The sequence below is a fragment of the Dermacentor andersoni genome, chromosome 11 (genome assembly GCF_023375885.2).
Source record: "Dermacentor andersoni chromosome 11, qqDerAnde1_hic_scaffold, whole genome shotgun sequence".
NCBI lineage: Eukaryota > Metazoa > Arthropoda > Arachnida > Ixodida > Ixodidae > Dermacentor > Dermacentor andersoni.
Window position 1 is genome coordinate 24,185,524 of NC_092824.1, and position 15,710 is coordinate 24,201,233.

The 15,710-nt window shown below is 50.4% G+C and overlaps 1 protein-coding gene across 1 annotated transcript; it reads left to right on the top strand.

Moving 5' to 3' along the window:
* Positions 1 to 8,134: 8,134 nt before the first annotated feature.
* LOC126517455 (acetylcholinesterase-1-like) lies at positions 8,135 to 13,869 on the top strand. Its single transcript, XM_072285160.1, has 3 exons — positions 8,135 to 8,298; positions 9,621 to 11,141; positions 13,575 to 13,869. The coding sequence occupies exons 1-3, from the start codon at positions 8,135 to 8,137 to the stop codon at positions 13,867 to 13,869; spliced, it is 1,980 nt and encodes a 659-aa protein (XP_072141261.1).
* Positions 13,870 to 15,710: the final 1,841 nt, after the last annotated feature.

Here is a 15,710-nt window from a genome sequence, read left to right on the forward strand (position 1 = left end):
GTCTGCACCCTGGCAGCAGTTGCGCACAATCTCAACATGATTTGTAGCTGGGCAGATTGAGTGTTTGTAGCCCGCTGGAATGACACGACGCATCCTGTCTATATTTTTCTGCCCCCTCTCGCATTGTTCCGGTCGTCTCCTAATGCGTAGCTCATGTCTGTGTTTCTTTTACTAGTTGTAATATTGTTTTGCTTTGTATTTTCTTTTTGTCTACTACTGCCCTACAACAATGCCTTAGAGCGTAGGTAGGCATGTAAAAAAAGCATGTGCTTAGGCACACGCTTGCTGCGCAATGTGACAGACGCGGCGATCATCTCAAAGAACTAGCTGGATTCCCCGACTGATTTTACAAGTTTGATTTGTGTTTAATTTCTACTGATCATTCACTTCTGGTGGGTTTAGTGTAAGCGATAATGTCTTGCTTCCCTGTAAAAAAAGGGGAAAAAAAATACGGCAGCTTGTGACTTAGTGCTTAATCGGGCTGCTATGCTGGGGAAACTACCTTCGGTCCCCACCATCTGTCACGTAATTCAAATGTTCTTTTTGTTAACTGTGCGCTGTTCGGTAAGACAGCAGCAGCACCCAGCAGCCCAGCAGCCGCGGCTAGCAAAATCCCGGAGGGTTCGCAAGGAAGGCTTCGCTTTAAAACTGTAGCTGACAGCTTGGAAACGTAGGTAACATTTGTTTTCCTCACAAAACCAGCATGTATGGTTTTGTTCGCTACAGTATGTAGCTAGTCATTTCATCTGTCGTTGTGAGGCATATTGAAAACGCGGGTGTGTGCCGTGTTTGAAGCGATCAACATCAACAGACAGAGGAAGAAGTAGAAGTGGAGGACCAGAGATGGCTGCCGTTCCCACCGAAAACGCGACTGTTTCTCAAGGGCAGAAGATCAACGACGGGGTCTCTCGGCGGCCACGTTCCTCAAGCAAGCGATGCGTCTGTTGGTGAGGCTCACGATTCCAGACTATAAGCATACGCATTATGTGAAATCAACGTATTTTAGCTGAAAGCTTCCCGCCCCCGCTGTGTCTCACAGTTGACGTATTCGGCCCCTAGTAGTGTGCAGCCTAGTTTTCAGGATTCGACGAGGGGCTTGGGACGACGGCATCTGCAGAGTACGGCGGGCTTTACTATGGGTGAGCGCGAGGTTTCGTGCTTTTATCTAGCAGCTAGGCACCGTGTTTGACGGATGGCGGTACGGCTATGTGCGCTCTGGCTCTGACGTGACGAGGGAAACATGGCGTGCAAGGTGAAACATGTTGACACGCGCTCTCACCGTAATCTTGTCTCTGAAAAAGAATATGAAAAAGGATGACCAGCGAAGCTGTGTATGTGTGCCCCTTAACGGCGAACTTCACCTTCGCCGCGGGTCGGCCCGGCATTTCACTATCTTCGGTATTGGCGCACGTATGGGTAGTACTTAAACGGACTGGCAATTGGCCGTAATGTGTTGTGAGACGTTGATGTAAATAAAACGACCATGATTTATAGTGATCCCTTCCAGCACCCTGTTCGCGATTTAAGCAGGAATTGTACTTTTAATTTGGCAAAGAAAGTCACCAAAACCAGTAACTGGCGAGACCTGGCGGTAAAATCTTGGTAGTTCGGATGTATCGTATGAGATTACTGTACGTAAGTCGACTGCTGTTAGGTACAGTATAATTATTCCTTAAAACTCCAGTTCGTATATTAATAGACACTCGCGCATCATTCTATGCTTCGGCTACGGCAACACGCAGAACTCCTTGTCACGCGTAAAGGCGCGTTTCGATTTCGATCCGATTGGTTTCATTTTGACTACTTAAATACCAAAGCATTTGGACAGGAAACCACGAAAACATGTAGGAATCACCGCAGAAATTATTTAAGAATTCGGAAAACGCAAACAGCAGGAACACCGACCTGATAAGCAAAATCATACTTTGTTACAGTACGGCCAGAGTTGTCGTTTGCCTGCCACTAATGCCGGCGTATAATCGCTATCGCGCTCGCCTATCGCCGTTTTCACTATGCTTCCAATGAACGACTCACTCAGACGGAAAAATTTGATAAAAAATGTTGCACGGCGTTTTCCGCGTTAGCACTTCACGATTAGACACTCCCACCGGTAAACTTTCCTTCGTACTAAAAAGAAAATATGGGTACCATGAAAATTCACAGCCAGTCCCTTTAACGCCTGCTTTACCTCTACCCCGGATCAGCCCGCTATTTCACTATCTTTGGGCCCACGTATGAAAAATTGTTGAAAACGTATGAAAAACTCATGAAAAACCGGACGCGATATACCAGACCGTAGCCATAGACAGCTGCGTTGTAAAAACGAGAATTCCTTGCCTGTCTTTGATGTCCGCTGCTTTTGAGTTGCCTTTTCTCTGGGCGTTCGAAGCTCGCTATCTTCGCACCGTGCCAGGAATGCTTTGGACCGGCTACTTTCATTGTGTCCGTAGCCGAGTCGCGCGAAACTTTGCAAAGGTAACAGTATCACAGAAGGTGATCGCTCGAGGCTATGACCACTGAATAAAAAAGTTGCAGTGGCGTTGCACTTCATGAACGAGGGTAACGCGCAAGCGTATGGACGCTGCGAACGTGCATTGCGGCGTCGAAGCACAAACGGAAAGGGCGCGAATGCGGTCGCTACATTGATCTAGACGGTGGAACACCTGTGGCGGGCCACAGTGAACGCGCATACCGCTACACATGCAAAGAAGAAACATCTCGAAAATGCACCATGAGCACCGCGGCGTCGAAGCAGACGTGGAAAGGATGCGAACGCGGTGATTCTCTTTTCCACCACCAGGCGGATTCTTCCTCCGGCGGTCGCCTCCCTCGTGGAGACAAACGTAATTTAGCCGATTTAACAGACGGGGTCGTCTACGCGCACGGTTAAAACTACTGCAAAAGCTGCCCACTGGGACTTGCGTAAGCATTCTTACCAGTCGCTAACCTTGCACACTTGCTGACGCAAGTGGACGCGTCTTGGCGACGTTTGATTCGATTCTTATTGTGTTTTATTTTTTGTTAGTTTCTTTGTTTTAAGAGGCTGCAACGCATACTCCCGTACTATCCGACAAGTTCCATAGTCTGTCTTGCCTTTCTTGTGATGAAGGTCAGATGCCGTGACGCTGGTCCGGTGCACGTAGGACAAGCTTCGCTTGCCTCCACTTTCCGGTACGAGAAGCGTTCGTAATGTTTTCCTGATGGCGTCACCTAACACGTTATCTTGGGAGAATGGGCACGAGACTAATAAACACTGCCATTACTCTCTCTCTCCACACACACACACACACACACACACACACACACACACACACACACACACACACACACATAAATATATATATATATATATATATATATATATATATATATATATATATATATATATATGTAGTAGGCAAAGAGGGATTCTTCAGGCTACCTTTCAAACGTAAAGAACTTGAGTGGTGCTACAACGTAAACAGAACAAGTATTTAATTTCGAGTTTCGATCGGTGGACCGATCTTCATCAGGGTTTACAAAAAAATGGCAGTTCGGCCCTGGTAGTGAAGACACCAGACCGGGTGCCCGGTCGTTCTTACTTGCATCTCGGTTGTAAGAACGACCGGGCACCCGGTCTGGTGTCTTCACTACCAGGGCCGAACTGCCATTTTTTTGTAAACCCTGATGAAGATCGGTCCACCGATCGAAACTCGAAATTAAATGCTTGTTCTGTTTACCTTGTAGCACCACTCAAGTTCTTTACGTTTGAAAGGTAGCCTGAAGAATCCCTCTATATATATATATATATATATATATATCATCGGCCCGCCGACGAAGAGGGGCTCACGCTCTCGGTGTCTGACGCTCGACTGAGGCGGTCGCATTTCTTGGTGCTCAATAAACCACGTTACATAGTTGGTGGAGCTGTGCTGGGTAGTACTTCCCCAACCACCCTGGAACTACGTAATCGGACACTGCCGCCATCATGCCTTACGACGCCAGCCAAATACCTCCGGCATCGCCAACATTGATTTATCCTGGCTCAGTGCGTTCACACGATCCTCCCATCTTCAACGGTTCCGACGAATACGACGTAGAAGATTGGCTGTGGATATATGAGCGGGTGAGTGTCCACAATAAATGAGACGATGCTGCGAAGCTCAGTTACGTGAACTTATATCTCACGGGTGTCGGTAGCGTGTGGTACCACAACCACGAATCCGACCTCAGCACCTGGCCAGATTTCAAGGCGCGCATTACGCAAGTCTTCGGACGCCTTGAGGTGCGGAAGCTCCGTGACGAAGAGCGCTTGCGCAACCGTTCCCAGCAACCCGGTGAAAACTTCAAGTACATAGAAGACGTTGTGGACCTTTGCAAGCTCGTCGACCCATCGATGAGTGAGTCTGACAAGATCCGTCACGTAATGAAGGCCATCGCAGACGACGCATTCCAAATGCTCCTCTCGAAAAGCCCGCGGACCGTGGTCGAAGTCGCTGAACTTTGTCAAAGCTACGACGAACTCAGGAGGCAACGTCTACTCACTCGACGTTCTTCGATCCTCGATACTTCCATTGCAAGTTTAGCCGCTGTGACTAATAACGACCATCTGCTCGGCGAAATCAAGGAATTTCTACGCTCTGAAGTCGCCCGCCAGCTATCCCTACTCACCGCCGTCCCAGGGCCTACGCCTTCCTTGGCTCCTACGTTGCATCAGATGCTCCAGGAACAATTAAGTGTCCGAAGCTATTCAATCCCCTCATGCAGCGCAACCATTGCCTGTACCTCTAAGCTACGCCAAGGTTGCAGCACGACCACCTCCAGCGACTTTTTCAGCACCATCATTTGCTGCACCGCCACGTCCAATCCCTCCAGTGTACACCACCAGATCACCAGCTGGCACGGGACCCTGGCGTACATCCGACAATCGCCCCGTGTGCTTCTTCTGTGGAATCCCTGGTCACGTGGTACGGCATTGTCTCCGTCGCTTATGGCTTCAAGGTAATGACCAACCTGTCCGCTCCTGCGTTTCGCCAGCTTTCGTCCTTCTTGACACCAAATGACTCGCATTTGCCGTCTGCGACCAACGTCATTCCTTCTGCCCGTGTTCGTCGCTCGCCATCTCCTCGTCGCCGCTCACTTTCCCCCATGCGGCGGCGTCCGGCCCCATCGAAGCAGGAAAACTAGCTACCGCAGTTCAATAGGCGAGAACTGCTGCGTTCCAGTCGAACCACACAAGGCCTCGCTCTCTTCCGACGAACGTAATCGAAGTATCTGCAGAAGGAATCGTCACACTGGCATTAGTCAACACAGGCGCCGCCGTTTCCGTAGTTACGGAAGAACCTTGTCGCAAGCTTCGAAAAGTAATGACGCCCTTATTGCGCTGTCACGCTGGACAGCAAGTTCCCAGTGCATTACCTCCCTGTTGCCGCATCTACCGCATGTTGCCGCATATATATATATATGTATATATATATATATTGCCACCTGCAGTAATGGGGACAATGCAAAAGAAGAGAGATGGAAGGCCAAGAAGGAAGAAGTGCGCTGTTGAGCCAGATAATGTTCAATATCTTGGAGTCGTTGGCCAGGTCGGGGTGGTGACTAGTAAGCGGAAAATCCCAGCAACCCGAGACGTCGGTATGGGCACTGGCGGCACAAACGATCTGCCTCCCGCAGTGGAAGCACAGAGAACGGCGGTCCGGTGTGCGCCAAACATCCGACGTCCGAGGCGTCATGCGTCGATCGTCTGCGTAATGCACTGGCTGCTCCGGCTGAAGCATAACATGAGGAGCGGCAGGCGGAAACGCTGGATGCGTGCGTCGTTCTGCGATGTATTGCACCGGTTGGGCTGGTGAAAGTCCAACCGGCTGAGCAGCGTGAACAAACACTGGGGGCGACGAAGCAGGGAGTCTCAGAGCTTCTGCGTAGGTCGCACGGCGGTGTTCAGTCGGTGCAGGCGAGCGGAGCGCTTGGTGTATTTAATCTTTTACAACATTGGCAATGGAGCTCACCGTAGGTTGTGACGCGCCGTAAATCTGCATTTCTTCCCGCACGACGGTGCAGATGAGTTCTTGGAGGTTGTGATTGTTGCTTCCGGTCAATGTGAACATAACTGAAGCGGATGTTGCGTTTAATTGAGCTCGTAGAAGTTCGATCGCTGCAGAAGCATCTTCTCCATACTTACAGCCTGAGACAAAAATTCGGCGACAGTCTTCGGAGGGCTCCGCACAAGACCATCGAAGAGCTGCTCCTTCACTCCTCTTATCGGGTGACGGAACTTCTTGTCCGCGGACATTCCAGTGTCTGCTCGTCTGAAGAGGCGCGTCACGTCTTCGACAAATGCGGTGACACTTTCATTAAGAAGCTGGATCGCTCGTTCGCGGCGATCAGCACTGGTGTGGGTGTGTTTAGTAGCAGTTAATTTCCTTTCCCTTTGTCCTCTCGTAGCTTCAATGCTAGTCAAGGAGGGAAGGTGTTGAAGGTCCGAAGTCGGCGCCCCTCGATGATTCGAGTGCACGGTGGCAGCGCGAAGGAAGAGCCGTTGTCCGACGAAGTGACGTTTTATTCAAACGCCGAAGCGTCTGTCCGAGCCCAAGCCCGAAGCTCCGCTCTCTCTCCACACAACCAAACATGACTTTTTAAGCCCTCAGTTGTACAAAGGATTCGCAAACCAGCCAATCACACATGCGAGTTCACATCATTGTAACCAATAGCACAACCACCTTCGTGCCGCACACAGCATTGGTGGAAACAGTGGCACACTTTAGAACACGCCAGGGGATAGGATTCTCAAACACACGTGCCACCTTCCTCTCCCCTACGTTGGGCTGCGAGTATCGGCCCCTGACGTCTTCCCTCTTTTCACCTACAACCGGCCGCCATGCAAGCTGCCGAGAATGTTCCGTGAAATCGCGGACTATTAACTGCATATCCGCCGCACAGCGGGCTACCCTGCCAGTACTGAGAAATCTGTCTCCCGTGCAGCTGTGTGCCGGTTCGCTTGAAATACAAACACCATAATTGGGACCCGATGACAATCGCACACAAAAGCATTCCTCGGCCGTAGCCGGCTAAGTGGTAAAGCTACCGCCATTTTCACGGTAATCCTTAGCAGGCGCACGCGGATGCCAAACATCAAACCGGCTGGGCAGCGTCGCGTCGCCCAATTTCCGTGACCGTCGACGAGACATTTGGGGAGCGCATGGGCATTAGCGGTTACGGTGACCTCAAGCACCCCCCCACGCTCGTCTCCCCGAACGCTCCCCTTCGGCTCGCGCCTTCTACCCTTTTGTTCCGAGCGGGGGTCCAGTTCTAGTGCCTTTTCTAAAGTGCAGCTACTAATCCGCTTTCTCTTCACGCGTGAGTGTTGCCCGCGTCCCCTCTTCGCGGAACCCATATGCGTGCCTCATTTCCGGTTATTGGCCGATACAGTAGGTGTGGGCTCGTCCTACGCTTTGCTGTAGTCGCCTAAACTGGGCTACGATGATGAACCGAAGGCAATGATGAACCCTGAGCAAGAAGAGGCCGTACTGCTAGGCCTGTTGGCAAGCAGCTTTCTGGCGATGCGTGACGCGCAGAAGCATTCGCCGAAGAGACGACGGCACCGGCGTTGCTGGGTTCGTCCTGCTTTGCAAGGGCGCGCGTAGCTTGGTCACGCCACCTTGTCAGGTCGCTTATACCTTGTGCTTCGCGTGGTACTTGTCGAAAAGGACGGGGCGGTTACGCACCAATTCGATTAGCATTTCCGATGTCGCGACGCGTTCGAAGACTGCGATATGACGAGAACGTTGGGCTTGGCCGCCATCTTTCGAATTGCTGAGACGCGCTCCGATTGGTTCGCGGCGAGGCAATCCGGCGGCAGCTGCCGCAAAAAACGGTCCGGGAGCGATCGGCGCGGAAGGGGCTGTTCCGGCGGATCTCGCCGCCGCCGAACTGGGTTCCGCCGAATTGGGCGCCGCTCCAGACGCCGAATGCCTCAGGTGAACGCGCCATGACTGTAGCTGACGGCGGAACTCATGCCACGACGTCAGTTGCTCCTCACGGTTTTAGAACCACATACGCGAGCCGTCCTCCTAGCAAACAGAGACATTGTACTCGGCCATACAATTTTCGACGTCTTCGAATACGTCGTCATGGAACGACTTTGGAACCCATGGGTTCTGAATTGTCTACCGGGTCGGTCATCGCGCTGTCCATACCAGTTGAGGTGGTTAGAATCGCTGTGTTGTCTTCTGGAAGCAGTCCCCTGACCAGCGGCTGGCCCAATGGACGGGTCTCTCTATTGGCACTGGGCTGGTGGTTCCCCTCCCAGGAGGAGTATGCGGCATGAGTGAGAAATACCCAGCACCTCCACCAGTTTGTCACGTGTCTCCAAAGAGGACTGGAGGCGTTTAATGGGGACAGCTGGCTTTCTGAAAAACAACGGCGGTGGGACCAAGCTATCGAGCGGGCGGGGTTAGTACGCGCACTTCTTCCGTCTTGGCCTTCCCTCCCTCTTCTTCTGCACTGTCCTCACTACTGCAGGTGGCAATATGTAACGTATGTAACCCCATATGATGGTAGGAACACATGTCTACATATGGAGCGCATCCTACCCCGCGTTAGTTACAGCTGCACGAATAGACCTCCGGTGGAAGTAGCCGGAGCGGTGGAGTAGCCGGAGACTTTCTAGCTACTTTCCTTGAACATATCCTTATGCATTAAAGCTTGCCTATTGCTCTGCTCAAGGTACGCCACCGTGGCTGAAGCCCGTTTGTCTCCGAAATCCGTTGCGTGTTCTTTCTTGTGGGGCGCCGACTTCTCATGTCGGCTTGATCTTCACTTCAACCGCTTCTCTGAGGGCGCGGGAAACGCTTGATTTTTTAAAAGGTACAAATCCACCTAGATTTTAGCGCACTGGTCCGGAAGCTTTCTGCCAACTATTGCAGAGAGTTGCAGTAGTGTTGCACCTAACCCACTACTGTGTTTGTTCAAATATTCTCAAGTCTGTGAGACATTAGAGAGAGCAGGGTTTGGGTGAGGGCTAGTTGGTATTATATTGCAAGGATGTTGACTTACAGAGCGTACATAGACAAAGGGACCGAAAGAACGACGCAGACAAGCGCTGACTTCTAAATGAACTTTTATGTCAAATAACAAGCATATATAACCAACTTGTTTTCGAGGCGGCGTTTTTTCTCTTGGTGTCTTGGCTATATATGCTTGTTATTCCAAATAAAACTTCAGTTGGAAGTTAGCGCTTGTCGTCGTCGTTCTTTGGGTCCCTTTGCCTATGTACGCCCTGCAAGTCTCAATATTACAGCTGCTGTCTGCGGTCATAGAATGTGATGTCTTGAAGCTTCCTGAGCGCGCTGCCGCTATGCTTGTTAATTTAGTTAGTAAGCGATTGTTGCCAAGTTTATACGACCGATAAAGCTACTATCCTTACTTCGTATAGCAGTGTATTAATTTGCTATCGCAATCGATGCTTCGCCTCTAAGGCCAAACTGCGACTTTATTTGTTTTGTTTAGTTTTACATGTAAAACTGCTTCAAAAAGCATTAGGACGCATCTTTAGCATTAATACTGCGCATTGATAGTGTCCTCGCCATTTTTATATAGTTCGTTACCATTCGGCTGATCTAATTTTGTTGTTTCAGGGTAGTAGCTGCCTTGCTGAGCGGCTGCCTCATCACTGCCTTGGCGGTCTTTGTGCTCCTACCAGTCGTTTCAAGATCTGGCACTAAAGCACCAAGAGGCTGCCTCATCGCGAGGACCGCGAACGGTTACGCCAAGGGAAGCCTACTTCAGTTCAAGATCAACGGCACATCGTACAACTCCGTCGCCTTCTACGGCATCCCGTTCGGCGCCTCGACGACCGGAGACGGGCGGTTCGCTGAGCCCCGATGCGCCCAGCCCTGGCACGACCTGTTCAACGCCACGTACAAGCGACCCCCCTGCGCCCAGTCGGACACGCATTTTGGTCGCACTTACTTCATCGACGCCTCGAACACCACCGAAGACTGCCTGCACATCAACGTCTGGGTGCCCGGCAAATGCGTGACCGACCTGTTGGGCGGCGAAAACCACCGCGCCGTCGTCTTCTGGCTCTTCGGTGGCTCCTTCGTGGGCGGAGGCAACAGCTACGACTTCTACGACGGCCGCTTCGTGGCAGGCTTGGGAGACGTGCTCGTCGTCACGCCTAACTACCGGGTGACGTCCTTCGGCTTCCTCAACTCGGGAACGGGCCGTGAAGTTGCGGGCAACATGGGGCTGTACGACCAGCTTCTGGCGCTCCGCTGGCTTCGGGAAAACGTCCACTGGTTTGGCGGCGACCGTGACCGCATACTAATCGCCGGACAGAGCGCCGGCGCCATCGCGTCCTCCATGTTGATGGCGAGCCCGATAATGTCGCAGTACGGCCCGTACCGCAGGGCGTTTCTCATGAGCGGCTCGGCGTACGTTCCGCTGCCCCCGAACAAGGGACCCAACGCGGGATGGAGCTTCTCGCGCCTGGCCTCCAACGCCGGCTGCCAGTCGGCGCGCGTCGCCGACGCTGTGCACTGCCTCCGAAACCGGAGCGCGCCGGATATCTTGAAGGCCACCAAGAATATTTCTCTGTTTTTCATGCCATCCTTCGAGGCGCCCCTATTTCCTGGCAAGATGGACTCTCTCGAACGGCGGTTCGTAGCGGCCCGAGCGCGGGACACACTGATCTCCAACGTGGCGATGGAAGGGGAGGCCTTCTTTCAAATGCTCATGCCACACATAGCAGGTACGCAAAAAAAGATCACGGCGCAAGTGCTGAAACAAACTTTTCCTTATTTGTTCGGCGACGCGTCGGACTCTGTGATGGAGTTGGTCATTCCTTTCTTGAAGACCGTGTACGACCTTGAAGCCCCCAACCACCGCGGTTGGATACAGGTTATCGGTGACACCATGTTCCGTTGCCCCGTTGCTTCCTTCGGGAAAAGTTTGGCCACCCTGGGAAAGAATGTGTACTACTTGCAGTACACGCCCAGACCTTCTTTTTCCCCGTTTCCCGGAGAAAATGCGACGCACGGAGACGATGTGCCAATGCTGTTTGGGCTCCCGTACACCTACCCGCACTTGGCTACTGACGAAGACAGGGCGATGTCCTACCGCATGATCACGATGGTGTCCAGCTTCGCAAAAGACGGGTGAGTGGTTTGGGAACTTGCTGCAAATTAATCTGGGGTTCCTTTACCAACTGGTTCGTTGGGTTTAACGTCCGCAACCCACACGTCACGGGAGGAAGGTTCGGGGTCAGTGCTTTGAGGTCTTTAACGTCCATCGAAAGCTCGACACACTCATGTCTTTGCATTCCGCTTGGCTCGCGTTGGAATACGGCCGTCATAGCCGGAAATTAAGCAAGGGACCTCCTGTTCTGAGGCACAGCCATAACCATTCGGTGCCCGCGTTGTGCGTACACGTGCGGCCCGACACGCGATGTTCAGACTTCATTAAGGTTTCGATCGTTAATGTTTGCTGACTTGCTTGTAATATCAGCGTACGAGAGTTTTAGGAAAGTACTCCGCACGTTCCGTTCCGCAGTTGAACAGTGGCCACTGTTCGTGGCTGTGCGCCTAACAGTGTCTGTTCGTGGCTACTGTGGCTGTGCGCACGAGGTCGCGGGTTGGAGTCTCGGCTTTCAACTCTGAGCAAGGCTGGCCCACTATGCGAAATATTGAACCATAAGGAACGTGATTACATTTCTGGCGGTTCCCTTTTGTAACACGAGGATCTGGTCCTCAGTGCATACATATTGTTACACCCACGAAAGATCTTTATTCAGAGGCCAGGTATAGATAGTCACGACGGTCTCAATCAGGCGAGTGCTTATTGAGCTTCAGGTAGCCAGCACAACGTCGTTGTCTTCTGTCTTGGATGCGCCACATCAAACGCACATGGGTTTAACAACAAATATATATATATACATATATATATATATATATATATATATATATATATATATATATATATATATATATATATATATATATATATATATATATGTATATATATATATATATATATATATATACACACACACACACAACGGGACAGTCTCAGCTGAAACCGATTCAGCGCAAATCACCGAGTTCATCAGCGTCTCTCTCTTTCACTCTGAAAAGTGGCAGAATGGGTAGTCTACAGTACAATATGCACATTCATATACAGTGAGCGCTAGGGCTAGGTGCGCGTGTTGGAACCCCTGACTGCCGAAATTTGTCCGAAGCCATCCGCCACGGCATTTCCCGCAACCCGGGCGTTGAAAGTCAATTTCTAAGGACTTGTATATGAACTCTACAGAGCATATCTGTGTTGCTTACTTCATTATGTCCGGGAAAACTGAGCCGCTTGGTTGGACGACGCCTGCTTACACGTTACGTTCATTTCTGGTCGCTCTTTTTTGAACCATCCTGGCAGCTCCTCCGCCACTGTTCTTAAAGACCAAAACTAATCCTTACACATTCTCACCCACTTATTCGAATAAAATTCCTAGCACGCTCCAACCCGGTTTGCAGCGATCTGGAGCCCTGTCCACATGGGAGCGAGGAAAACCGCGCCTAAGCCGAACCTTCTACTAGCCGCTTCTAGTGCAATCTGCATAGTCGCGTGATCGAGTTTCGGGCGGATCTCGGTGATCTCGTTCGCACTCCCAGCTTTCGAGTGGGAGAGCGGCGCCCTGACGGGACCAGCCGAATGGGAACCGCATTGCGAGAGTTCTCTATAGCTCTAGAAAGCGGCCTTACAAATGTGCCATTAATATTCTTGCCCCGGGGGGTAAAAGGGACATAGACTCTTCCGAATAAAATCAAGATTTCGTTGGATGTGCCCTTCTTCAAAGGAAAGCGCCAAGGAGGGTTTTCCCTTATTCAGCCACTGTTTTTAACGAAGACAATTGGTTTCCGTTGGGGATTTCCACAGGAAAATACAAAATTAGGCGCCATAATAGACAGCCAACGGGAAGAAACAAATACGACAGAGCGCTAACTTCATACACAAAGAAATATATCGGAAGCGATACAGGGTTCCTTGATCTTTAGCATGCCTGTTTAACCCTTCATGTAATGGCCGACGTATCATTCTTCCTACGTTGAGTTTGATGCCTCAAGATTTCGATTTAGGCGTCCGAACCTAACGCATAGCCTACAGTAGCGTTTTTGATAACGTGGACTGAGTTTCGATTAGTAGATAGTTAACGAAGCAGTTAATTGCTATTCTAAGCATATAGGCTTTTACTGGAACATTTCATTGCTTCCTTGCACAAATGTTGTCTCCTTAGCCAGAATAAAGGTGAAGTACTTGTTCAATGTTTCCTTGACCTGTAACGGCGTTCCGGCAATAGAGTGTCGAAAAATATGTTCGTGCAATCAAGGCAGCGCATTCGTTACGTCAACTCGGCAAAATGTTCACGCTTTGGGATGAGTAAGTGCAGGTTTACAGTTCGCGCTCGGTCTAACTTCTCTCTCGTGCGTTACCTTTTATTGCGAGTAATTTTGTATCGGTGCATTGTTGATCACACTGGCTTCTATAGGGTCACTTTTATTTAGGCCGACGATGGTAACCGCGGTGATTGTGGCCCGCAGGTCTCTCCCAAGCCTGGAGGACGGGAGTCCCTGGCCGCTCTTCTCGAAGGCTTCCAACTACTCGTTCGTCGACCTCGCACACTCCGGGTTCACGCTTGGCGGCACCACTCCCGAGTGTCCCTTGCTAGAGATCATGAGGATGATCTTGAACCCGGACAAGTCGGACCGGCGAGCTATCGACAGTGCTTGGACGCCCGAAGTCGTCAGCTTGGCACTGGACATGCTTGCCGCGATACCGGCGCGAGCTCTTGAGATCGCCGCCACCACTCATGCCCATGCTTACAAAGGCCAATGAATATGCCATACGCTCGAACCCTCCAGTGTTCACTGCGCCTTTCGGGGTGTTAAAAAGCTATCAGCTTGCAACACGTTGTGCGTCGTTGATGAATTGCCCATCTGAGGGGCGTTTGTTTTCATTACAGTGGTTTCACCAAGATAAATTGCAAAGAATAAGGGCAACACTGGACTTGTCTACCAAGGGAGCAGGCTGGTTTTAGGAAGGGACACTTTACAATGGATCACGTCCATGTCATCGATCAGGTAATCGCGAAATCTATAGAGTACAGTCAGCCTCTCTATATAGCTTTCACGAATTAAGAAAAGGCGTTTGATTCAGTAGAGATAGTAGCAGTCATAGAGGCATTACGTAATGATGGAGTACAGGACGCTTACGCGAATATCTTGGAAAATATCTACATAGATTCCACAGCTACCTTAATTTTCCACAAGTAGGAAGACGCGTATAAAGGCGTCCGACACGGAGACACAATCTCTCCAATGCTATTCACGGCGTGTTTGGAAGAAGTATTCATGTTAATAAACTGAGAAAACTTAGGAGTGAGGATTAACGGCGAATATCTCAGCAACCTTCCATTTGCAGATGACATATTGCGCTGTTCAGCAACACAGGGGACGAGTTACAACAAATGAGTGAAGACCTTAACAGAGAGAGAGTAAGAGTGGGGTTGATTAATATGCAGAAGACGTAGGTAATGATAAATAGCCGGGCAAGGGAACAATAGTTCAATATGGCCAGCCAGCCTCTAGAGTCTGTGAAGGAGTACGTTTACCTAGATCAATTACTCGCAGGGCACCCTGATCATGAGAGGGAAGTTCGCAGAATAATAAAAATGGGTTGAAGTGCATATGGCAGACATTGTAAGCTCCTTACTGGAAGCTTACCATTATTACTGAAAAGGAAGGTATACAATCAGTGCATTTTACGAGTGCTGACAAATGGGGCAGAGACTTGGAGACTGAAAAGAAGCTTGAAAACAAGCTAAGGACCGCGCAAAGAGCGACGCAACGAAGAATGTTAGGCGTATAACGTTAAGAGACAGGAAAAGAGCGGTGCGGATCAGAGAGCAGACGGGGATAGCCGATATTCTCATTGACACTAAGAGAGAAAGATGGACCTGGGCAGGTCATGTGTGGCGTAGGTTATATGACCGGTGGACCATTAGGGTTACAGATTGGGTGCCAAGAGAAGGGAAGCGCTGTCGAGGACGGCAGAAGACTAGGTGGGGTGATGAAATTAAGACATTCGCAGGTGCCAGTTGGAACCGGTTGGCGCAGGACAAGGGTAATTGGAAATCGCAGGGAGAGGCCTTCGTTTTGCAGTGGAAATAAAATAGGCTGATGGTGATGCTGAAGATGACAAACCCATTAAACAAGGCACTGAACGACCTTTTACACGCGTTTTCTTTTGTATCTTGTAGAACTATTCACATTTGCACAAAGGAATAAAGTGGGCCACCTGAGCGAAATTAGTCGTAAATGTAGAATTTAGAGGCAGCAGACGGAGGAATACCGCGCAGGAAGTTATCTGATCTTGCATTTGAGTGCAGGGGTATACCGACGTTGAGGGGGACTTAGAGAAATGAAAATTTATTTACATTAAGCGCAGAAATAGAAGGACGCAAAACAGTAAAATGCCATCGACGGCCAGAAACAAATCGAACGCTGGGGCCTGCGGCAAGAAGAACGTCTCTCTCTTTTCCGATGGTTCCTTTTCTTATAGCCCCTTCAGTCTGTCGGGGTCACGTTATTTTCAGCCAGTCGTCGAGCCTATGCAGGTGTCATTTTGTTCCAATCGCCAAGCCAGAAAAGGTGTCTTTCACTGTCATCCAATCGTAG

Coding starts and splice junctions, on each gene's coding strand:
- LOC126517455 (XM_072285160.1), top strand. CDS start 8,135: ATGGGTTCTGAATTGTCTACCGGGTCGGTCATCGCGCTGTCCATACCA. Junction 8,299..9,620: donor TGGTTCCCCTCCCAGGAGGA/GTATGCGGCATG, acceptor TTGTTGTTTCAG/GGTAGTAGCTGCCTTGCTGA. Junction 11,142..13,574: donor TCCAGCTTCGCAAAAGACGG/GTGAGTGGTTTG, acceptor TGTGGCCCGCAG/GTCTCTCCCAAGCCTGGAGG.